The 24,080-nt window shown below is 48.1% G+C and overlaps 8 protein-coding genes across 8 annotated transcripts; 3 read left to right on the forward strand and 5 right to left on the reverse strand.

Moving 5' to 3' along the window:
* Positions 1–322: 322 nt before the first annotated feature.
* Positions 323–2,599, reverse strand: ABOM_006597 (RNA 5'-triphosphatase domain-containing protein; the record flags this gene model as incomplete). The annotated part of the gene is made up of 1 exon (XM_022533726.1): positions 323–2,599. The coding sequence occupies one exon, from the start codon at positions 2,597–2,599 to the stop codon at positions 323–325; it is 2,277 nt and encodes a 758-aa protein (XP_022388298.1).
* Positions 2,600–4,134: 1,535 nt separating this feature from the next.
* On the reverse strand, positions 4,135–6,086 carry ilv3B (putative mitochondrial dihydroxy acid dehydratase; the record flags this gene model as incomplete). Its single annotated transcript, XM_022533727.1, has 3 exons — positions 4,135–5,588; positions 5,648–5,861; positions 5,931–6,086. 3 exons carry the CDS (start codon positions 6,084–6,086, stop codon positions 4,135–4,137), a joined length of 1,824 nt encoding a protein of 607 aa, XP_022388303.1.
* A 764-nt stretch (positions 6,087–6,850) lies between these two features.
* ABOM_006599 (pex2/pex10/pex12 family protein) lies at positions 6,851–8,376 on the reverse strand (the record flags this gene model as incomplete). Its single annotated transcript, XM_022533728.1, has 3 exons — positions 6,851–7,687; positions 7,738–8,001; positions 8,068–8,376. 3 exons carry the CDS (start codon positions 8,374–8,376, stop codon positions 6,851–6,853), a joined length of 1,410 nt encoding a protein of 469 aa, XP_022388302.1.
* Positions 8,377–10,323: 1,947 nt separating this feature from the next.
* On the forward strand, positions 10,324–11,772 carry ABOM_006600 (acid phosphatase PHOa; the record flags this gene model as incomplete). Its single annotated transcript, XM_022533729.1, has 3 exons — positions 10,324–10,506; positions 10,563–10,624; positions 10,683–11,772. The coding sequence occupies 3 exons, from the start codon at positions 10,324–10,326 to the stop codon at positions 11,770–11,772; spliced, it is 1,335 nt and encodes a 444-aa protein (XP_022388307.1).
* A 430-nt stretch (positions 11,773–12,202) lies between these two features.
* On the reverse strand, positions 12,203–13,852 carry ABOM_006601 (putative betaine-aldehyde dehydrogenase; the record flags this gene model as incomplete). The annotated part of the gene is made up of 4 exons (XM_022533730.1): positions 12,203–13,090; positions 13,150–13,583; positions 13,623–13,725; positions 13,793–13,852. The coding sequence occupies 4 exons, from the start codon at positions 13,850–13,852 to the stop codon at positions 12,203–12,205; spliced, it is 1,485 nt and encodes a 494-aa protein (XP_022388306.1).
* Positions 13,853–15,788: 1,936 nt separating this feature from the next.
* Positions 15,789–19,283, forward strand: ABOM_006602 (putative importin 11; the record flags this gene model as incomplete). The annotated part of the gene is made up of 7 exons (XM_022533731.1): positions 15,789–15,953; positions 16,022–16,122; positions 16,185–16,322; positions 16,378–17,393; positions 17,453–17,925; positions 17,982–18,170; positions 18,231–19,283. 7 exons carry the CDS (start codon positions 15,789–15,791, stop codon positions 19,281–19,283), a joined length of 3,135 nt encoding a protein of 1,044 aa, XP_022388305.1.
* A 589-nt stretch (positions 19,284–19,872) lies between these two features.
* ABOM_006603 (WD repeat-containing protein) lies at positions 19,873–21,172 on the reverse strand (the record flags this gene model as incomplete). The annotated part of the gene is made up of 3 exons (XM_022533732.1): positions 19,873–20,574; positions 20,661–20,973; positions 21,060–21,172. 3 exons carry the CDS (start codon positions 21,170–21,172, stop codon positions 19,873–19,875), a joined length of 1,128 nt encoding a protein of 375 aa, XP_022388304.1.
* Positions 21,173–22,111: 939 nt separating this feature from the next.
* ABOM_006604 (ribonuclease P protein subunit p40) lies at positions 22,112–23,675 on the forward strand (the record flags this gene model as incomplete). The annotated part of the gene is made up of 7 exons (XM_022533733.1): positions 22,112–22,255; positions 22,328–22,472; positions 22,557–22,619; positions 22,685–22,786; positions 22,845–22,991; positions 23,046–23,382; positions 23,456–23,675. The coding sequence occupies 7 exons, from the start codon at positions 22,112–22,114 to the stop codon at positions 23,673–23,675; spliced, it is 1,158 nt and encodes a 385-aa protein (XP_022388311.1).
* Between the last annotated feature and the right edge of the window lie 405 nt (positions 23,676–24,080).

Genomic DNA, 24,080 nt, shown 5'->3' on the forward strand with positions numbered 1-24,080 from the left:
CCGTAGTTTGATCACGCAGGAAGGGATGGGGGAGCTAGCGTTGCTTCTAAGTGTACCATTTCGTACTTATATAGCAACTATTGAGGATATTCATGGTGGACAAAAATTAGAATTGTTATTTATCACTGGCTACTGTACAGTCTATCAAAAAGCTACTAGCTGTCATAACTCATCATTACACCATCCCAAACCGTGAACCCAAGCCGAACGCCACATAGTCCCGAAAATGAAAAGAAAAGAGAATAGTAATAGAAGAAAAGACGGGAGACAAAGAGCAATGGGAACCAGCAGAAGGACGAGAACCCCAGAGCCCAGCTGGCTTCTATAGAGTCGGTGCTCTCTTGAGCCCAACACAATATCGCACGAACAATGTATCAATAAAATGTCCATGTCGGATGCCTGGTGGACGGCGTCTTTCAAATTCGTCAATTGCTTCCTGGACGGTATACCCACAACGTTCAATCAGATAGCAGACAATCAAGAAACCGGTTCGATTGTATCCGTAATGGCAGTGAACCCCAACTACCGGGCGTAGAGTCTGCCGGTTGCCAGACTTTCCCACTTTCTCTGTAATCTCATTCTGAAGCCTATCGACCAAGGCAATAAAGTCTCGTGTCTCATCTGGTGTTGGTGGGATCTTTGACACGGTAGGGTGCTTGTGGTAATGGATGCCTCCCTTTTCCAAAGAGGCCGGGTTGTACACCGGGTTTTCGTAGCTAATATCGATCACTGCGTATATCCGTCCATTATATGTTTGTGAGAATAATACAGGATTATGTTCCTCATCAACCTCGCGCAGCATTTTGAGTGCGACGAATGTGTCGGAGATGCGCTCTGAAACAGGGGTGACTTTCTTCCACTTGGCTAGGTTTTTCACGTCCCACTTGCCCGACGTATTAAGATATTGCAGTTGCCATCCGAGACTCAGTCGATTATCAATGTGCTGCTGAAGGAAGTCTTGGATGATCCCAGCTAAAGTGCGATATGTCGCACGATCGTAAAGAAGAGCGTGAGAGGCTGGAGCTGGCAGGATAACTGTTTTGACAGAGCGTTTAGCTTGTAGTGGCTTCTCTGAAGAGTTCTCAATCTCCTTCTCATTCACTTGAGGTTCAACACCAAACTCCTCTTCGTGCGCTAAGCGGCTGTAGGGAGCTGGAACCTGGCCATCAACTTCCGAAGCATCCGGAGTAATGTTGCTACTATTGCTGCTTTCTTCGGCTTTTGAGCCTTTGCCCCCGAAGAATTTGAGAATTTTTCGCAATTCTGCAGGCTTTGTTACGGTGTCAGATTCGCCAGCCACAAGTAAGGTTGGCGTCCGTACTCCTACCCAGGTCTGCTCCCCTGGAATCCCTCCTACAGGGGTTCCATTGACATCGTCATACGTGGGAAGAGTACCCCAGGCCATGCGTCTCCACACAGGTGTCTTGCTTTGTTTGTTGTACCGCGCTTGGAGTTCTCTTGTATCGGAATCAGCATCTGCGCCGACAAGACGATTGACACTGGTGCTCTTCAGACCGCCTCGTCGATCCCAGCATCGCCAAAGGTCAAATATCGGACCCGGAATGTGGAGGAGGCGGCGGAAAGATGTAACTTCTTTGGAAGATGGGGGCGACGCGCGGGGACAGACAGCGATGAGCCCGAGAATATGCTTCTTCAAGTCGGGCCCTATAGGAGAGGTCGCGGATGCCAACATTGCTGAAAGGGAACAGCCCAAACTGTGAGCAATTAAGACCACCCCCTGGCCGGCGTCTTTATCACGATGCTCTTCAATAGCGGTCGCAAGCAGTTCTGCGAGCGCTTCGACCTTATATGCATCCCAAGAAGCAGGCTCAAACCTCGACAATCCGCAACCGGGCAGATCTATTCCGAAGCACGGCCCGACGTTAGACAAGCTGGTCAGCAGATGATTGAATTGGGCTAGCGAGCCACCCAAGCCGTGTACAAAGACTAGCAACGGGATTGGAGATGGTTTTATCGGCAACTTGTCCTTCTGTGGATGTGGCTTGTGAAATGTTCGTATGGATGGATATGTTGCGACAGATGTAGTGTAGGATATATATGTTGAATGTTTCTTGAGCAGGCCAGGATCTGTGGTTTGCGCTACTTCGCCGTCAGCAATGGTTGATAGCAGGGTAGGGTTAGGGATGCGCAGACCATCGTCTGACTGCTCACGGCGTTGAGGCTCCGTCTTCTCTGTAGAGAAGGCGCTGTCTGTGCCATGTCGCAACGATCCACTGCTATCATACCCTTCGTCTTCGGACGAGGTAAAAGTTCCAGCGGACGCTTTGGAGGCATTTCGACGAGCAGCCCGGCGACAACGCTTGTTCCCCGAAGTCCGCCCAGAGCTCTTGCGTCGCAGAATTACGGACAAGAACCCACAACCAGCCATGACGATAAAACAGGTACTTAGCAATAAGGCCTTGGGTGAACTCAAGAATCCATCACGATCGAGGTTTTGGGAAAGGCGAGTGAAAGAAAGTAAGGCACTTGAGTTGGCGAAAACAGAGTAGATAGAGTCCCAAAGGCGTATGACAGCACTAATATCCGAAACGCCTAGACGGGAAGTCGTAGGGAGTGTTGGCGAATCAGTCGGCCCCATTGCGACAAGTCTTTTAACTTATAATGATGCCGATCTGGCCCAGTCTGAACAGCTCCCCCTTTCCGGACAACGTATTCATTCATTCACTCACTGTTTACCACGCCACAATGTCTAGTGCCAAACAGCTCACCCGGCCGATCCTTGTGTGATTACGGGGGATGTGTTCTGGAATGCACTTGGAAATCTACACACGAGATGAAAGGGCGGAACCTCTTTGGTGGATAGATCTGGGTTTAGCGCAAAAGTGAGGCAAATAAGCGGGTCAATCAAAGCAATCCACCGTCTCAGGTGGTGAGACGAGTCCAAATTACAGTTTGGATATCTCAGAAGATCCCTTTGAGGTAAGGGAGAGCCGGAGAGGTCGCAACCCGATGTTCTTGGGTTTGTATCTATGAGTGCGCCCGCCGAGAGTAATCGGACCAATAGATGACAAGCATGCAACACGTTGGTCTTCAGTCTACCTTTGGGCGCTCCGGGGAAATCTGGGAGATCCACAGTTTGAGGCAAAGCCAAGAAAGGAGCGACTATTGATTCTCTGAGAAGTTCCCAATGACGAGTTGACTCTATTCCAGGAGGCGGACAAGACAGTAGGCCCAGATACAGGCCACACGGATTAATGGTATGGTTCTAGGAGACGAGGGGAAACGTGGGATATATGCTACGGTCATTGGAAGAATGGTTAGCTAGAACCAAGGTTACCTGCAAAGAATTCGCACCACGTTCAAAAGGCAGTGCGAGCGGGTACTTTGTGCGACAAACAACACAACATAGCATCTTACCTGAAGGATCAATGCGAAAAGGGTCCGGCCCTGTGAGACGTCGCTTCTCCCTAGTCACTTGCTAGTGGTCAAAATAGGAATGCGACTCCTTGCTGAGGAAGTGAACGATGTTTTAGCTCTGGTTCTCGTGGAGCTTGTTTGTTGGAGCGAAAAATACATCGTCCGCCTGTCACAGGCTCGGAACCAGCACCGTGGAGGATCGGCGTGGATGAGTCATCCGCCGTTGCCCACTCATGGCGTCAGCTGCATCTCGTGGCTGCGCTGACTCAGCAGGGACGTCATCGATCGTGGAACATTGGGAATGCCCAAGGTACGTCTATAGAGTATACTGTCCTCTCTCCCTAAAAATAGGATATATGCTCTGTAGATAGTATCGATTAGATCGAGTTGGTTATCTGCCTATTCTGCTGTTTCTAGCGGGAGTAGAGTTACACATATTACGTTCGATTTTTTCCCTGCCATTCTGTGTATATAGGAGGCCCTGGACCAGGCGTTCCCATTGGGAGCTGTAGACTCTTGTGGTTGACGATACGTCTAGGCTAAACAGGTGTTCGAAACAGGAGTTGTATTTCCTGTATTCAATGCAGCCATAAGTCGATCTCCTATCGCTATGGATTTGGTATGACACTCCCTCCAGAGCGTTGATGCACGGGCCCGCTTGACACATAATTATTGAACATTGATGACATGGCCAGCTCGTAAAGGAATCGTATACAGTTTTATTCATAATCATTACTACCATGTGCCTAAAATATCTTAAAAAAGGTCCGTCATTGCGCCGTGGGAAGCGTCTCCGACCAGCCGGGCATACTTGGCCAGCACACCGCGTGTAACGTGCGGTGCGGGAGGCTGCCACTCTCTCAGTCGTTGCTGGATTTCTTCATCTGAGACATCCATGCTAATTTCGTTGGTCTCTGCATTAATTGTAACCACGTCCCCATCACGGACAACAGCGATTGGCCCTCCCACCGCGGCTTCGGGTACGATGTGGCCGACGATGAACCCATGACTTGCCCCTGAGTATCTTCCATCAGTGATCAGTGCCACATTGGTAAGCTTGGCTCCCATCAATGCCGCGCTGGCCTTGAGTTGTTCCGGCATTCCTGGTCCGCCCTTGGGGCCCTCATAACGGACGATGATCACTAGATTCTCATCACGGGGAATTTTACCCTGGTTGAGTGCATCATTAAGCTGATACTCCTTATCAAACACTCGTGCCTTGCCTATAAACTTAGTGCCCTCTTTGCCGGTGATTTTGGCCACAGCGCCTCCGGGGGCTAGGTTTCCACGGAGGATCTGAAGGTGGCCAGTTGCCTTAATAGGGTTGTCTAAAGGACGAATAATAACCTGATCATCCGGCAACGATGGGAACGACGCCACGTTCTCGGCCAGAGTCTTTCCGGTAACCGTTGGAATATCACCATCAAGCAAACCCCCTGCAATTAATAGCTTCTGAACAGACGGGACACCTCCAATATCGTACAAGTCCGCCATGTAGTATTTTCCGCTTGGGGAAAGGTCGGCAATGAATGGGATCTTGTTACTGACCCTCTGAATATCATCCAGAGTGAGTTCTACACCAGCTGTCCGAGCCATGGCAAGGAAGTGGAGCACACCATTGGTGCTTCCTCCAAGAGCCATCGTTATGACGAGGGCATTTTCGAAAGACCGCTTAGTCAAAAGGTCACGCGGTCTTATATTCTTTTCCATGCAAACCTTAATCGCTTCCGCCACCTTAACGCACTCTCGCATTTTCGATGGAGATGTAGCGGGGGTGGAAGAGGAGCCAGGAAGTGACAGACCCATCGACTCGATAGCTGTGGCCATTGTGTTCGCAGTGAACATGCCTCCACATGCGCCTGCACTGGGACAGGCATGTCTCTCAAGATCATCCATGATCTCATCTTTGGTCTTGCTGGTGTCTCCTCCATCATCCGGTTGACGCAAAGTATCATATGAATAAGCCCCGGCGGCTTCGAAGCAACTTGAAACGTTGATTGGCTTTCGTAGGAGATTGGAATACCCAATCTGAATAGTTCCGCCGTAAATCATGATGGAGGGCCGGTTATGCCTGGCCATACCCATCACCACTCCAGGCATGTTTTTGTCGCATCCGGGAATGGCAATACAGGCATCGTGGTACTGAGCACATGTCACGGTCTCGACACTATCCGCAATGACCTCACGCGTTTGGAGAGAAAATCTCATGCCTGTTGTAGCGTCAGGTATGTCTCCGATTGACCTCGCGATAGCTTTCCAAGTCACTGACCTTCACTACCCATGGTGATGGCATCTGAGACGCCAATGGTGTTGTATTGCCAACCAATCATGCCCTGGCCCTCGACGGACTTCTTCACCGTCTTGCCCATATCCAGCAGGTGCATGTTACATGGATTTCCTTCCCACCACACAGACGCAATTCCTACCTGGGGGCTCTTTGCCATAGCGTTCTGGTCGGGAACACCTGCAGCATAGAGCATTGCCTATTATGAATGGAAGTTGCTGTCAGCATGATCTGGATCAAACTCCAAGTTCTCACGGTGACTACCTACCTTAGCGCCCGGGAAGTCATGGCCTCTAGTAATGGTTGAAGAGTAACGGTTCAGTGCAAGTGTTCCATCTTCATGCTTTGTGCCCTCTGGAAGACAAGGGAATTCGATGTATTTCGCTTCTCCTAAAGTGGAGGAGACGGATTTGGAGGAATCCATGGCGAACGTTGAACAGCTTGAATGGAGAATGCTGCTGGATGCTTCAGGACAGCTCAAATGACTCTATGTCTTAGGTCGACAATAGAGAGGGACGATACGGCTTCTAAAATATGACGACGATAGAGTGATGTGCGGTGGAAGTGAGCCCCTCATCTCCCGGTAAATCGGAGTTGGTACGTGTCTCCGTACGCAGTAAAGTGCATCGGCGACATGTCCGTTGCGGGGGATGTTGAATAATCGGAATTAATCCTATTAGTTGTTGTTTCTGGGGAGTGTCATTCAATTTCAGGATTGATTTGATTTGACAATGGTCTCGGGTATAAAGTGGGGAACTTTCAACTACTGTCGGTGACAAGAGTAGTACTACCTACTACTAGTAGTAGTAGTCCGAAGGATACGCACATCCCTTCCAATCTGCTGTGAATACAGGTTTCAATAGGTAGCTCCTGTAGATTCTCAACTTGGCAAAAGCACTCAGATTCAAGATCAGTGAATCGTACATATCTGCGTACTCGAGCCGAGAAAACACAGCCCCTCTAGGTCCACAGGATTTGTATATGCCAAAGGCAACATAGTGTACTGGAAGGTTACGAGTGAATTTACTAAGTCCAAGATAGATAATCAAGAAAAGCTGGGGGCCAGTGCAACTGGGTATCTTTGATGAAAGTTGACTCCTAGTAATAATAATAATCCATCGTATCATATGCATGAGAATGAAGTGATTGACGCCTGTCGCTTTCTGACGAGTATGTTATCCCGCCACACTAATCTGATTCTCGGTCAATTGTAGACCACTGGCCAGAGTGCTGTAGCCCTTCATCTGACGTAGGATCCTGCAGTGGGGCCGATGTCTCAACGGGGTCATCCACCCCTTTCTCAGACTCAATATGATGGACACCAGAATCATCGTCTACAGCAAAGCCAACAATTTTCCCTGAGCTCGATTGAGGTCGAGCCTCCTCGAGAACATCGCCGTGCCAGGGTTTGCATTTCTTAACAATCTCACCGCAGCGGAGGCAAATCCAGCCCTCTCCTTCCTCTCCTTCGACTTTTTGCACCAGACAGACGAAGCAGTATACGCAGCCACATGGGATTGCCTCATAAGGATTTGTAATATCCGTCTGGGCGGACCCGAGGATTCCCCCAGAGGCCGCCGATGCAGCGATCACTTCGCTTTCTGTTGCGGACTCTGGATTGCTCGCTTTGTAACATATAGCGCAGGTCCTTTCGGGAAGGAATGATAGCTCTCCTTGCTTCTCAGTTTCTTCAGAATCTCCATCACTCGATCTAATACTAGACATTGTTTTCCGCCATGCTCTAGATATCCATCGTCGCCATCTGCTGATTCCCACGAGTGGCAGCAGAAACAAAAGGAACTCCGTGAATGCGTGCCACACAAGTTGTCGATTGAGATATTCGAATGACACCTCGCGGCTTGCCTGTGCGGAGGGAGGAGTGAGGCGTATGCGAAGGATACGGTCGACTAATGTTCGGTATCGGCCGTTGACTAGGAATACAAGGAAAGAGATAAAAGCCGCGATCGAGTGTGTCGTGGAAACGAGATCTGTCATACGAGCCAGCATACGCACTTCTCGAGACGGCTAATAATATGAGCATAATGTACAACTGAAGGGTCGCCATCAGCACTCACCTCGTCATAGCCGCCTTCTTGGTTGATCAACCAACTTTCCCATTTCTCCCAGGCGTAGCGACCACCGACTGTGAGTAGGCCATACACAGACTTCTGCCACTTTGTTGGAGCTGAGTGAATTGGGCCTTTACTGCGGGTGTCTATGTACTTCAAATTTTGTAAGGCAGCTCCATAAGATGCGTCGTGATCCCAAATCGAGAGCTTGAACAAGATTGCACGTAGAGCAAACTGGATTTCGTGGGACCAATCCTCACGGACTTGGGGCTGCAATATCGGAACATTAGCGGATACCATATAACAGGATGTTGAATACAGACGAGCGCAACCTACACCAAAATACTTCAAAGCATTCCCAACTTGCCCTTTCAGTAACCCCAGCAGTTCCTCATCCAAGAGTTCAGCATCGACCTGTCCAACACGGAAAGCAGGCCTATTACCCTCGCGACCTTTTATCGTATTCCATAGTGAGAGGCCTGAGACAGGTATTCTATTCAAAGGATAAGGGAGTCTCTGGAACGCGGGATGGTTAACCGGGGACGTCCGCTGCTGTTCCGCAAATCTAGCGCGAGCTTCGGCTTCGCGGAGACGACGACGTTCCAGAACACGCTCCTGAGCAGCGGCAAAATTTGTCGAGCTCATTGTATAATCATGGTGTTTTATCAAGAGAAATCGTTTTGTAAACGAGGGAGTCAACAATATGAGCGGGAAATGGTAGGCGGTTGCGGAGGCCAATGCTGTCGGCCGGTTCCCCAGATCGGACTTCGATCTGCCGAGGTCGAAACGAACCACGTGATCGTTCCCGGCGGTGATGGTGTATACATTTGTCCGTCATTCTGTATTCAGCTAGAAGTTAATTCTGATACGAATAGCTCTGCCTTGCTTAAGGATGAGGGAGAAGAGAAACAATATATATTTACTTGAGAGTATAGGGTGTGGATAGCCGTGTTAGGTAAATGGTATAAGCAATCAGGGCCTGTTTCGAGTGGAACTTCAAAACTATTTCGTTTGTTAGAAAACCCTTGGAATCTCTTTCCACAGATGTTTTATAGATTCGAGGATATCTCTATATTGAGCAAAGGACAATGGATTCTTTCATTGTGGTGTGTCCCAAGGTGAGTTTGGGTTCGCAGAACTATCGTTACACCCGGATTAAATCCGGGATATAGACGAAGCTACGAACCTGTGTATCCATGGTTGAAACAGTTATAGGACTGATATCACTCTAGTAATGGAGAACCTATCTCGGATTGATCCTTTTCAGTTGATTAAGGCAATTGATTATGCCTTCAGGTTTTATTGAAAGACGAATCACCCTAAGAACACCGAGAATCCCACAATATCCATATGGTGTCTGAGTATTTCTATTCACCCTAGAAGATTAGATACCCTTATTTAAGGCTCCGACCAGTGTTTATTGTACACGTACAAGTAAGCGTATCCAGTAGCAGCATTGTATTGGGCGTTCAATTGCCTAGCATGTCTGCTTGGAGAAGCCCTTTGTCCAGTTGCGATTTAAGCTACTCATATTGGCATGGTATGTATGAAATCCGTGCAGTAGTATGGGATTGAGAAAGAGGGAGAAACCCGAAAGCGTCATGATATCAGCATTCCAAGGTTTTGATCTGGCTGTTATCATGCATATATATCAGGAGTGGTTGTCAGCTACAAAATGAGACATTCTTTAGTTTGTACCTATCCATTAAGGACTACGCAAATTGACGCGCGCCTCTGCCGGAATAGATGAATAAATGATGGGAAGAATATTATGATAGCCTATAGTTGGTCATGTGATAGTTTGTAAACTTCAACAACATTGGCATCGATGAAGTGCAAAGCTCGTGCCTCCATTCCGACCGAGCCGGGTCAGTCAGCTCTGAAGGTATTAGGTGCAGTAGGTGGTCACTGCTACGACTACTAGTACTAGTACTGTGGTAACTTCCTGTCTTATCCTATCCATGTTTGATTACTCCACTCCAAATGGACAAATGGTACTAATACTAGTACAAGGTACTGGAGTTGTCAACCAGAAGATGGCGCACGTGCTACCCTCCCAATCCTCCAGACTTTCGGCCCCACCGAGGGCGTGGATAAGCATTCGCCCAGACCTGATTCCGGGCCCCACTCTAGACCGGGATCGAGTAGTTGTCGCATGTACTCTGGAGTATTCCTGTCTGTACTGCAAGGGGCCCTGAACTTCCCTCGTTCTGTCCCATCCCGCTACCCAATCTCAGACTAGTCTTTACAAATAATGCTACTAAGCGATTGAACTGTTGCCTGCGGTTCAATTAGCCGAAATGGCAGACGTCGAATGAAACAAGTTTCCCTGACCTCGTGGTTCTAAACGCTCAATTATCTAACTACCTTGGTGGATACAACTCATCAGTAGCGCAGTACACTAGGTACACTACAATCTGCCCTACCGGCCTCGTGCGCATAGCACATGGTCCTATGCGATAGAATTTTCCTCGCTCCTGCCTATAAAGACAGGTGGTCGCGCCCCCTTTGTTGATCATTCTTTGCATTCTTCCTCTTGTATCGGTGACAGGGACAATCTCTTGACAAGAAGCGGCCACATAGATCTCAAAGATGAAGTCCTTCATTGCAAGTTTATTCGCGGCCTCTTTGGCCTATGCCCAAACGGCCACGGAGAGTGAACCTTCCCTGTCAGACATTGAAAAGGCTGCGGCTACCACAGAGCCATACTCTCCTGTATCCAATGTGACTGGCCTGGCCTTTGACAGATTCTACCAAGTTTGGTTGGAGAACATCGTATGTGACACACCCTAAATCTTTTTTTCTTACATCCTAACGCATATATTCCATAGGATTACTCGGATGCGTCTGCCGATGAGAACTACCAATGGCTGGCCAAGCAAGGAATCACTCTGTAAGACTTGCTTGTTGAGACTTGCTCAACTTTCAAAATTCCTTACTGACTATCCAAGTACCAATTTCTTTGCAGTTACCCATCCCTCTGAGCCCAACTACTGCGCTTCCGCCGGAGGTGACACGTTCGGCATGGACAATGATGATTTCAACCAGATCCCGGCCAACGTCTCGACCATCGCCGACTTGTTCGACACTAAGCACATTTCCTGGGGAGAGTACCAGGAACATCTACCTTACCCTGGCTTTCAGGGATACAACTACTCCAACCAGGAAACTTATGCCAATGATTACGTGCGAAAGCACAACCCGTTGGTGCTATTTGACTCGGTCACGAAGAACAGCACTCGTTTGCGTCAGATCAAAAACTTCACCAACTTCGAGGACGATCTAACCGATAAGAAGCTTCCTCAGTACGCTTTCATTACCCCCAACATGACCAACGATGCGCACGATACCAACATCACCTTTGCCGCTAAGTGGGAACGTACCTGGGTCTCCCAGTTGCTCGACAACTCCTATTTTATGGAAAACACTCTGCTTCTTCTCACTTTTGACGAAGACAAGACCTACCCCAAGGGAAACAAGGTCATGAGCATTCTATTAGGTGGAGCCATTCCTGACGACCTGAAGGGCACCACTGATGATACGTTTTATACTCACTATTCGATCATCGCTTCCATGTCGGCCAACTGGGGTCTGCCATCCCTTGGCCGATGGGACTGTGGTGCAAATATCCTTGAGATTGTGGCTAACAAGACTGGCTATGTCAACTATGATGTTGACACTACAAACCTTCGTCTCAACGAGACATACCCTGGACCTATGTCCGCTGGCGAGTACTCCGAATTCTCGCCTGTGTGGCCCAACGCCTTGACTAGCGGCAACTGCTCAGCTGGCCATGGAATTCTGGACATTGTCAAGGAGACCTATAAGGGAACCACTGCGACTTACAACTACACGAGCCCCTTCCCCTACGATTCTAAGAGCGGCTACAACGTCAAGGTTACCGCAACTAGGAAGGGTGCCAGCAACAATGGATCTTCTTCCTCATCGGCCCCTACGCCCAACGTTGCTATTCCCTTCGGTACGCCCGCTGTCGGATCGATTTCCGGTATGTTGGTTGGCCTTCTGTTTTGTCTTTTCTAGGGCAATATTATGCGATATGTCTCTCTACATGTACTTATTTTAAGTTTGCCAGCAGGCCGTGTTTGAATGTTTTATATTACAGAGGAAGCATATTTATAATGACTACACAAATGATACCGTGAGCACAAAAGAATCAACGCAGTGACATAGCCACCTATGGAAAATCGTAGACTTCTGTAGTAAAGCGTACTTCTGTCTTATTATTTAACAATCTTTTACGGCATCGTTCCTTAGTGGCTATCAATGTTCCCCGGCCTGGAGGAAGATCATATCATAGCTCTTCGCTCCCATCCTCATTCTTTGGGCCCCCTTAGTAGGATCTTTTGGTTGAGAATTGTAGCTAAAGTCAAGTTTCCTATTGTATTCATAAATGTAAAGCTCGATATCCACCCTTCTTACAAGATTTTTGAGTACATTATATGTGAGTGCATCAAGAGCTAGTACTGATCAAAACGGTTTTTGTCTCCAGATAGCTGTCCAAGCCGCTCAACAAACCCTCCCGACCCAAGCCGCTCTGCTTGTATCCGCCCATTGGCATATCCTTCACAATAGTGGGACTCGTGCAGTTGACACCGACTGTACCTGCCTCGAGAAGCTTAGACAGCCGTACTGCACGATCCATATCCTTCGTGAAAACCGAGGCATAAAGACCAAACTCGGAGGCATTAGCTCGTTCAATCGCCTCCTCCTCTGTCTTGAACGTATTGATCGCCACAACAGGTCCAAAAACCTCCTCCTTCATAAGCCGAGAGTCATCAGGCACGTTCTCAAAGACGGTCGGCTTGATGAAGCCCTTTCCACCATCCCCTCCCATCGTGAGCTTTCCGTCCGCTTCCCCAATCTCCAGGTACGACTTAACCCGTTCATACTGAATATTGTCTGCCTGCGGTCCGTGGTTCGTCGTCGGCTCGAGGGGATTGCCCATGCGCGACGCGGCGCCAAACTTCTCCTTGAACGCCAATATGAATTTATCCGCAACAGACTCCTGCACATAAATGCGTGAGTTCGCGAAGCAGGTTTGTCCGCTCGTGAAGTGGATGCTGAACTGAGTCTTTTCTGCTGCCTTCTCGATATCTGCATCTTCGAAGATGATTGCTGGTGTTTTGCCGCCTAGTTCCAAGTGAACCACTTTCATGTTAGACTTGGCTGCTGCGATTTGGATTTTTTGACCGGTGGCTGTGGAACCAGTGAAGCTCAGGCAGCGTACATCCATATGGGATGCTATGGCACTGCCGGCTGGGCTTCCGAAGCCGGAGATGATGTTGACGACGCCGGGTGGGAAGCCAGCTTCTGCAATCAGTTTGGCCGCGAAAGCAGACTGTCACAGAAAGAAGTCAAAAGGAATGGATACTTGAAGAAGGGGTTACTGAAACTTACAGTCAAGGGCGCCTTCTCGCTACTCTTGAGCACCACAGTGTTTCCAGCAGCCAAAGCAGGGGCAACCTTAAAGGATAAAAGCCCCAATGGCATATTCCAAGGGATGATAGCGCCAACGACGCCGTACGGCTGCCTAAGCGAAAGACCAAGAACGCCGGGGGTATTCACGCTGCTAGTTCCTTGCGCATGCCAGCCGGTCTCTGCATAGTAAGCAAAAGTGTCTGCAGCCATTTTGCCATCTATGTAAAGCGATACAGGCTTTCCCATTGAGATGGACTCCAAACGAGCCAGTTCAGGTATATTCTCCTTAATTAAATTTGACAGTTTGCGCAGGTAGATACCCCTATCATCCGGGGTGAGGTCTCTCCAAGCTGGGAAGGCGGCTTTGGCTGCTGCCACAGCCTTGTCCACATCTTGCTCGCTTGCTTCATGGACTAAAAGAGAGCGTTAGCATCTCCTATGGATAGGCACACCTTGCAATATTGGTGGCTGGGGCAGCAAAATACCGTCTGCAACTGGTTCACGTGTATATGGATTAATCAACTTGAATGTTTTCCCACCCGTAGCTGGTTGAAACTATGAATACGGAAGAAGGCTTGGTGAGCACGAAGCCTTATAAGCATGACACTCTGGCTATGCTTACCTCGCCATTGATAAAGAGCCGAGTCTCGATTGGCTGCTGATCAGCGGCAGTAGATGACATGTTGGCAGATATGATGGGTGTGATATGGGCTCGAAGAAACGAGCTAGAGTAGCGGGGGAAGTGAGCGCTTTATGTATTCTGTTAGCCCCGGACGAAAGTGTCTTGTCCAAAGTCTGGGCGTCGGGCCCAACGACAAGAATCGATGCATTGGATTATTAACATGACTGGCATGATAAATCGGCGTATAAAACCATGCGGGGATAGCAGGGATCAATAAAGGAACAGAAGCGGGGGCAGTCCATCCTCGCGTTTCCTCGATAGCCCTGTGGAACCTCTCGTAAATACTTAAGGCCCGCAATCTTAGCAGGCGCCTAACAGCATTGTATTGGATATTGGTAGACGATGCGGCCAATGAATGCCCAAAAATGATGTCCAGAGCAACTGACCGGAATCCAGCCGCTAATCGAACGGTTGCATTTACGCAGAAACCTATGGGAGTGTTGCCCATGTGGGGAGATTAGTTCATGACTACTAGTAGTCCTACCACAGCCCTAGGGATGACGGTGGATCTCTCGTGCATGAAAGACGGTGGTTTGTTCTTTGTTATAGTGCTGAGTGGGGTCCAAAAACCGACCCTCGGGCTATGCGCCTAGACTCTTTCAGAAGGTGATTGTTGGATGACAAGAGTGGCTGCTTGCTGTCCGAGTCATCTGTTCAGTTTCCTTTACTTTAATCATGACAGTGAATGCCTATCCAACGTTAGATTGCGTGTTTTTGTCCGAACGTTGAGATTCTTCGAAACCCTTCTCCTATCTTAACTAGATGATAACTAGCTGATTAGCGCATCCTTAGGGCTGAGTCTAGGTTAACCACGTCATATTATATCATGACCTAAACGATGCTACCTAGGATGCTCCAATACCCTCAGAGGCTTTCCATTATGGATCTTTACTGAGCAAGCCCTTTAGCCTTCAGATCCTGAAGGTTAAGTGTGTCTTGATCGCCCGGACGGCGTTCCGACTCGAGCTTCACCTTATCCTCAGGGCCTCCGGTGCCTTCATATTTGCCGGCTGATGCCAATACGATCATGATTAGCATCTAATTAAGCCAAGGATAAGTGTAAGTATAACGCCAACTTGATTCCCACTGCTTCACGGAATTTCTTATCCGCCCTTTCGTCAATGCTGGACTCGAGGACTTCATAATTTCCTAGTACTATAAATCAATGCATGTAACAAGGCTCTTCGTACCAGAGTCTCTCTTCGGTCCAAGCCCTTGCCGCATTTAATAGGAGTTAAGGTCTTGCTCATCACGGGCTGCCATACGAAGCTTGTCGGAACCGGCCATTATGTCTCGTATATGGATGCTCTCTAAAAGTAACTGAAATGGCTCAAAGGTATAAAACTATTCAAATAAGGTAGCGTTTTGATTGTTTAAGAAAAATCTCGCATGAGCCCAGCAACAAAGGCGCCATTTCCAGCTATATACCCATGATTGAAAGCTGTTCATCAGGGGCATAGTGATTTTGCATCGGAATACATCATATCTAGGGAACTGAATGCATTACACACTTGCTACTGTATAGACTTCCACTTGATCCTGGATCTCAGTTGTAGTGATGATGTCATGCAACCAGATGTTATCTCAGCCCTAAGTATAAGTCCCATGTTGGCCTAGTGCTGAGGGTCCAGCCCTAGGGCTACGGCGGAGAGGAATAGCAATTTTCCGAAGCGTCCCGCTAAGGCGGGGAGCAAAGAATACGGGCAAATGTATACGGACAACGGAGAGAGCTCTTTGCGTGTTACTCTTCCTATCAATAGTAATCTTTCACATTTGCCACAAGATAGAACTTCAAGGAATAGGGCAAGCTCCATATTCTATGTTTCACCAGTGACTTAGAGGTTTCTCTCTTAGCTGATATTGGGGTTTGGACTCAATTGCTTGATAGCTATCTATAGCTTTCACCTCCAACCCAAGCTTCCAGCCATTCCTTAGTATGGCTCACGTCGTCGAGTTACCCGGGGAGTCAAACCCCTTGACTCTACAGAATGTTCTCAATGCTTTGGTTCTAGCAGCAAGCTCGACGCAGCAGCAGGTGCACACTGGAGCCCAGCAATTGCAAAACTGGGAAAAGCAGGAGAAATACTATACATCCCTCCAGGTAATTTGATACCGTATAACCTTCAATATGTAATAGTTTCCTTGCTTATGTGTTGTTCATTTCTATAGGATGTCTTCCTAGATCACTCTGTGCCCAACGAAGTCCGATACCTTGCCATCATCCAATTGAAGAACGGCATCGATAAGTATTGGCGAAAGACCGCGACAAAGTAAGCCTGTGCTGCCACAATCCTGTATCGGTGGAAGGATTTAGTTGCTAATATTTCAATAGCGCCATCAAAAAGGAAGAAAAAGAGCAGATAAAGAACAGAGCCTTACAAGCGGGTGTCGTGGAGCCCGCAGCTCTTCTAGCTCTACATAATGCATTAATGATCTCCAAGATTATGCGCTATGAATTTCCTCAAGACTGGTGCGTATCCTTTACCTCCAAGCTTGATAGCTGCACTTCTAACTGTTCCATCAAGGCCCGACGGTATCTCATCGCTTATAAACTTCCTCCGTTCCTCAATACAGCCAGGCGCCAACCCATTGCAATTGCCACGAACCCTTACAATCATCCTGCAGATAATCAAGGAGCTATCCACAGCACGGTTGCAAAGGACACGAACCAGCCTTCAATCTGTTGCCCCAGAGATCTTCCATCTTCTGGGAAGTATATATGTGGACAAAGTGAACAAATGGGCATCGCTTTTAGAGCAGGGTGTTGCTGACGAAGGAGCATTGTTGGATAGTCTTGAGCAAAGTCTAGTATCTCTCAAGGTCGTTCGGCGCCTTGTGATAGCTGGATATGAACACCCCAACCGTCATAGCGAAGTCAAAGATTTTTGGCTTTTGACTCATTCTCACTTCAGTCGCTTCCTCCAGTTCATCAGTGGTTCCATTAATCTACCGGAAAATGTACAGAAGGCGATTGAGAAACATATTTTACAGCTATCGAAGCTCCATGTCGAGATGGCCAAGGATCGTGCTGCCTCTTTCGCATTGCTACCAGACAGTATTCCCCTCGTTCGATCATATTGGAGTCTAGTGGTTAAATTAGGGGAGAACTACGCACAGCTAGGCGCAACTGGTGAACAAGATAGAAAGTCACTGATGGAAAAGGCTGGGCTCAAAGCCCTTCTTCTGATCAGAGCTTGTTCCAAAATGGCATTCAACCCAGCTCAGACCTTCAAGTACCAGACCCCTGAAGATAAGGAGGAGAAAAAGCAGTCCATTGAACTTATCAAGGCGGAGCTCTTTACCCACGACTTTGTGGTCAATGTCATGGAGCTCCTCGTCACACAGTTCTTCCGGTTCAGAACAAGCGATTTCCAAGAATGGGAGGAAGACCCTGAAGAGTGGGAACGGAAAGAAGAAGATGTTTCCGATGCTTGGGAGTTCTCTATTCGATCATGTTCCGAAAAGCTCTTCCTTGATCTGGTCATCCACTTTAAAGACCTCCTCATCCCGCGACTTTTAACCGTCTTCTACAACTTTGCAAGTAAGTACCTAAAACCATAGGGGCGGAGCTGGACTCTGTTGTTGACAGGAAAGTACCAGGTCCCGAAAATCATGATGTGTTACTGAAAGATTCATTATACTCAGCGATCGGGCTTGCCTCCGCAAGTCTCGAGCAGCATTTGGATTTCAACAAATTTTTAGAAACTACACTTGTCCCAGAAGTGCAGATTCAAGAGCAGGGCTATAACGTTTTGAGACGGAGAATTGCCATTCTCTTGGGCCAGTGGGTGCCAGTCAAGTCGAGCGAGCTGAACACAGCTGCCATCTATCAGATCTTCCAGCACCTTCTTAGCAAGCAAGACCCGTTGAACGATTTGGTAGTCCGCATCACAGCCGGTAGACAACTAAAGAACGTGCTAGATCCGTTCGAGTTCTCCCCCACTGGATTTCTGCCCTATGCTCCCTCCATCCTTCAAGACTTGATGTCTTTGGTTCAAGAGGTTGAACTCTCTGAAACCAAGATGGGACTTTTAGATACGGTCCGCGTGGCTGTAATCAAGATGGAAGACCATGTATGAATTTTCTTATCCCTCTATACCTTCACACAGGTATGCTAATGGCCCCGCAGATTGCCCCGTTCTCGGATCAGATACTGTCGTTGCTACCCCCGCTATGGGAAAGTTCCGGGGAGGAACATCTCATGAAACAGGCTATTCTTACCTTACTGTCGTCGTTGATCAACTCCCTTAAGCAGGATTCAGTGCGATACCACTCTCTCATCCTACCTCTCATTCAGAACTCAGTGGAGCCAGGCTCTGTACGTCTCACCTTGCTCCTTGTTGGACTGATCCGTGCAGGCATACTAATTCGCTCACAGGAAACACTAGTATACCTGCTCGATGAGGCACTAGACCTCTGGGGTGCTATTTTGACGCAAACTCCAGCCCCAGCTTCTCCTGAAATCCTTTCTCTTCTTCCTGCACTTCTCCCCATTTTTGAAGCCGCCACAGATAGTGTACCGCAAGCCCTTCAAATCGCAGAATCATATGTCTACCTTGCGCCACAAGAGGTGCTCAGTGACCGAGTACGACTTCCTTTCCTCGCTTCCCTTGAGAGTCTCTTGAAATCTACAACACGCCAGCGCCTCGGCGTCGTGCCACGCCTAGTCGAGTTAATAATACGTGGCACTGAGGCCGTGGATGGCGGCAGCGAAAATTCATATAATGTTATCACACGATCGCTCCTCGACAGTTCCTTCCTATCATCTCTCCTGGAAGGCCTCTACTCCGCCCACGAGGCCAGCCAGACTACCGGACCTAACAGAAAACAAACATCTGTATATGGCGTCGTTGAGACGGACTATTTCTCCGTCCTTGCCCGCTTAGCACTCGCGTACCCAAAGATCTTCGCATCAGCCGTTTCCGCCGCTACGGGGACATCTGAAGAACAAGCCATTACCTGGCTGCTCACAGAATGGTTCCTCCACTATGACAATATCGGAAGCACAACGCAAAAGAAACTTCATGCGCTTGCACTCACCCAACTACTCAACCTGAATGGCCCAGACACACAACCACCACCATACATACTTAGTCACCTCCAATCCTATCTCAACACATGGGCAGACATCGTCACCGAGCTCGCCGAAGGAACCGAGACCGAAAATGACCCCCATGCTGGCGACCATCTGGTCTACTGGAATCACGCAGAAACTGGCAAGTGGGATGAGAATGAACCGCCCGAGAACGAGCGCAAACGTCACTGGGAAAATTCTGACATCCTTCACAAGATCAGCATTCGCGACTTCATCCGAGATCGACTGCGCTCGTTGGTTGTTGGATGCGGCGGTGAACAGCGATTCCAAGACGAATGGCTCCTCAACGTCGATCGTGAAGTTGTATCTGCATTTGTCGCCCTTGGGCTTTTCTGATAGATCACTCTACTCCAAATCTTGGACTTGGTTTCTTCCGTCACCTATGAGGTGGTCAATGCCCACTCTACAATCTATTACAGCTGCATATTCATGCGGCCCTTGCTGCTTGCGAGACTTTTACGATGGCAGATGTCTGTTCGCATCTTGAGTCCCGATGCAGCCGGATTGTGACAGTGGGTTGCCCTGACATTTCTAATACGTCCTGAACTTATGGTGCTCACGAAGGGAAGGGAAGGCTTTGCATGCGGCTCTAGGACTAGCGTTACTCCCCTCAACGTATTACCATATTAGATAAACACAACCGGGGTCCTCTCCGGACTCAAACCTATTCTATCTTCTTTCCAGTTCTTTTCCATGATTCTAGCTAGTGGCTATGATTTTCTTTTTATCAGCAAGCCTGACTATGTGTATTGTACATGACTTAGCAGCTCAAGCTTCATTTACTGCTGGACAGCGATATCATGGGTATATAAATCATGTTGAGGAAGCTCCTGGCTGTTGGCTAAAGAGCTCAAACTTTCTGCAGAATATAGTAAACCAAGCATCCGGTGACAGCTAATCGCACAGTACGTTAAACATAGAACCATTAGAGACTCCCACCCGCAGCTCCCACGATCTTAAGTCCACTAGCACCGCCACCTCCAGGACCGTCTGCTGTAGTAGAGTACGCAAGCCAGTAACGCGAGGGGTGCCATGCGACGGCAGGAATGCCCGAATTAACCCCGCCACCAGTAGGAACAGTATAGACACTTTCGCCCGTTTCAGCATGGAAGATCTCAATTCCGTTGCCGCCACAGCCTACTTCATCACAAGCACCGCAAATAAATCTCCCGTCGAAGCTCCAGCTCACCCCACGGACGGCCCCACCATTATTACTAGACACGGTGCGTCGACAAATCCAATCCGATGTATCCCAGAGAGAGATAAGGGCGTCACTGCCGCCGATGGCGAGATAGCGTCCCGTAGGTGCTAGGGCTATAGAAAGGCAGGCGGATGTGTGAGCGTTGAGGGTGTGGAGGACGTCGAAGGATGGATAGGATAATATTTTGACCGTGCCTTCGCCGGTTGTTGCGAAGAGGTGAAGGTCAGGCGAGGTTGGTGTGGAAATGTGATGAGAGAAGGTTGTTGCGTTTGTTTGGATGGGCTGTGGGTGAGAGTCTAGGACTTTATAGGTGGTTGGGCCTGCGATGGGTTTCTGAGACTGCGTGGATGGGATACTTATTGCTCCGCTTTCGAGCACAGTTGGGGTAGAAGGTGATTCGATGGAGATTGGTATCAGAGTATCATCCTAATGATTAAGAAAGAATATACCAGTCAGTCCAAGTTTCGGTCACTTGTCTGTGCCCTATACAGGTTCAAAGGAGCTTTCCTCACCTTCCTTCCAACCACCATTGTACTCCCATCAGCCGACCAAGACAAGGTGAAAGCCTCGCCGCCGACATCCAGACGGCTCACACATGTCTTCGATCGAACGTCCCAGAAGCGTACGGTACCATCAGAAGAACAGCTGGCTAGCTCCGAGTCTCGAACAGGGTTAAATAAGACTTTCTCGATCCCCGCGGTGTGACCGCGGAGGTCAGTCGAGTATTTGACTTGCGCGCGCTCAGGGTTCCAAATTCGAAGGGTACGGTCCGCTGAGCCTGTAGCAATAAGCTGGCCGGTAGGGTTCCATGCTATCGTTCGGATTCTACCAAGAATGACATATATCATCAGCTTGAACCTGTTCTGGGAGGTGTTGTGCAGCTGCAACAGTTTTCTTGGACGGAGACACACGTATGAGATCCGGGCGTTCGCGCGATAGGGTCATGATAGCTCTGAGTCTTGAGGCTTCCAAATGAGAATGCAAATCGCTCCTTGGGAAGTAAATTGCGGCGGGGAGGTGCCATTGTTCGTAGCTGCCGTTCCTGCTGCCGGAGTCGTGATGATGGCGGCGATGGTAGGAGCAACCCACGTTAATGCCCCGAGGGGCTGTGGTCGATGAGAGTCGGAAGAAACTTTCGCGAGAGGGTGTAGGTAGTTACCCGGGACTTGCAACCACAATATATAGATAGTTGCACCGAGAAATCGTCTGTTGCATATCGGTGTTTGGAGTAGCGGCGGCAAGGATAAAGGCGGATGATCAAGCTAGTTCATGCCTTGGTGCCTTAGGCATTAGAAATTTCATGCGCATCATCATCATCAACGATTGCCAATTCGGCACAATACCTCACTCGGTGATTGCAATGTGACGTCAACAGGGAATCTGCGTATGTATTTATACTGAACTGTGGAAAGTCGATAACGCGCTTTTTCCATTGTGGTTCGAGATCTATTTTCGCAACCGAGACGCATGAAACTATTCAAGAAAATCAAATTTCAGTAACAGCCGAGAGACAACAGTAACAGAGAACCTTCTTATGAGTAACACACTCCAAATAGTTGCTATATTTCCTTTTCCTGAATGTAACCAATGGATCTAGGATACTAGTAGTTTTATAGAATCGAAGCTGACGGCCGAATCCGTGTATTGGGGGTCCATTGTCCAATCAGATGACGCCCGCTTTTCCATCGCATCCAAAAGACATCAAATTTCAATGTCAAAGTTGTTTTTGACGAAGTACCAGTATAACTGATCTGTTGATTCCCCATTGAAATATATATGATTTGCTTACAGTAGGTAAAGCATTATTAGAAGCCTGAGATAATTCTCCATTGGGGTTCTTAAAACTTAGTAACAACCTTCGACAGATTCTTCCAACCAACCACAGCGTGCAATTTGATCCCAAAATCCCAGTGCATAGGACTACATACTAGTATCTATAGAGATTGCCCAAGACAAAATCACCATGTTCGATCTGGAAGATGACGCGTCTAGGCGCGAGAAGTGCTACACGGCAGTGGCTCAACTGCCTTCCTTCATCGATTCCAAACAGCCGCCTCTGAAAAAACCACCCTTCTCGGCCATTTGGGGACATCCGTTTGTGCACACGGTAATTGACCCTTTTATTTCTCTATTACAACTTTCCTTGTGTGAAATTGTCTAGTTGACCAGGTATGAACAGGTGGAGGTTATATTACCTGAAGCAACCTACAAAACTATTGAGAGCTCATTCAATACTAAGCTTTCCAAGCTGCGATATGCTAGAGTATTCATGTCACTGTCGTCTCTGCTTGAGGGGGACTTCTTCAATACTTATATCAAATCAGGTACCTAAGAATCTACTACACCAGTCCCGCTTCATTCGGTGGGGGTCGGTACTCTAGATGAGGGCTACTCTAACTACGTTATAGGAGATGTTCTCATGATATCAGAGGGACGTTCCGGCTCAGATAACGTGTTTACTCTGAGAGATGGTATGGTACACCCTTTCCGGGCATACTATTCATCCGGCAACTGTTATATACTGACCTACCTATAGGAGTCCTGAAATTAGAACTTGGAAAGGAGATATTTGAACGGACAGGCCTAACAGGGAAGCCCATCCGTAGTGGGGGCAGAAAACATGCAAAAGAAAGATATAGTACGTATTTATATGAATTACCATCACCCTAGATATATATACTGACGTGTTCCAACAGTCGTGGAGATCAACCTGCGGCTGCCGTCAATGCTTCACGGTAAGAAATGTTTTGAGAGAATAGTATGGGCATTCAAGAATGTCCTCAATCACACCGTGGCCTGGCTCTTCTATGACCTGGCATCGGAGTCGAGTGGTATTTCCTCCGGTACTCATAACCCATATCTTTCGCCCTCATTTTCACGTACTCACGAATGACTAGACGATCCTTCCCTGAAAGGAAACCACCCTCACATCATAGACTGCGAACCAGTGCGCGCCGATTACTGTGATGTCCTTGTTCCACCTTTCAAGGGAATAGAAGCCACAGGATTGGCGCCAGAGCAGGAATTAAAGGATAATTGCGACGAAATTTCCGAATGGCTTGGGATGGTGACTCTCGGGTCTCCTCGAGTATTAGCGAGCGATGATGTAGACCCATACCTATGTCGCTATAGCGTACCGGATGCGGACGAAGCAAAGCTGTCAGATATAGTTAGTTTGAAATGGCATGGTCTCCTTCCTCCCAAATGGATCACGGGGCTATTCCTTACTCTACTGTATGTTGTTGATCTTCTCCCTTAACCCCCTGTTAGTTTATCAAGCATCGCATGCTGACTGCTTGATTCTCAGAAAAGAGACTGGCCCGAAAGATGCAGAAGCCTCGGCCTGGTTTGCTTTCTCCGCGAGTGCCCTGGGGAGGGAAGCCGTGGAAGGAAAAGACGGCTATACGGTTCTGACATTGCCTTCTGTAGGCAGAACTGGTGATAATGTGCAAAAGAGCTCTAATACTAGATCTACAATCGGTCGCTCATGTGTTTGTTGGGAGTACGTCGGCGTGTCAATTGTTTAGAAATGAAACATATATCCCACACTACGTTAGGAGTGTATACATTTAAACTTATAAAAACCGAGAGCAACTAGAATATGAAACTGACGTGTCGACTATGCCCTGACATGTAGCTATCAGATGGTTAACCAATACACCCTATCTACCTTCAAATACAAGACCTTATTACGAGTTGTTTTGCATTGCCCTTTACATTTTGCTGCAACGTGGATTGATTTGAGCATGGACAAGAACTGCTCAGATATAGAGCACGGATTACTCGATTCAATATATAAAGCCAACCGTATATTGGTACCAACCAATATTCAAAATTTGATGTCCCAGCTGCTCCTGCCCCTCCAAGTCATTATTTTAAGCCCAAGTGAATAGTATAACTCCAACAAAAAGATACCCATAAACAGAAACATA

Source organism: Aspergillus bombycis (assembly GCF_001792695.1).
Source record: "Aspergillus bombycis strain NRRL26010 chromosome Unknown contig00053, whole genome shotgun sequence".
NCBI lineage: Eukaryota > Fungi > Ascomycota > Eurotiomycetes > Eurotiales > Aspergillaceae > Aspergillus > Aspergillus bombycis.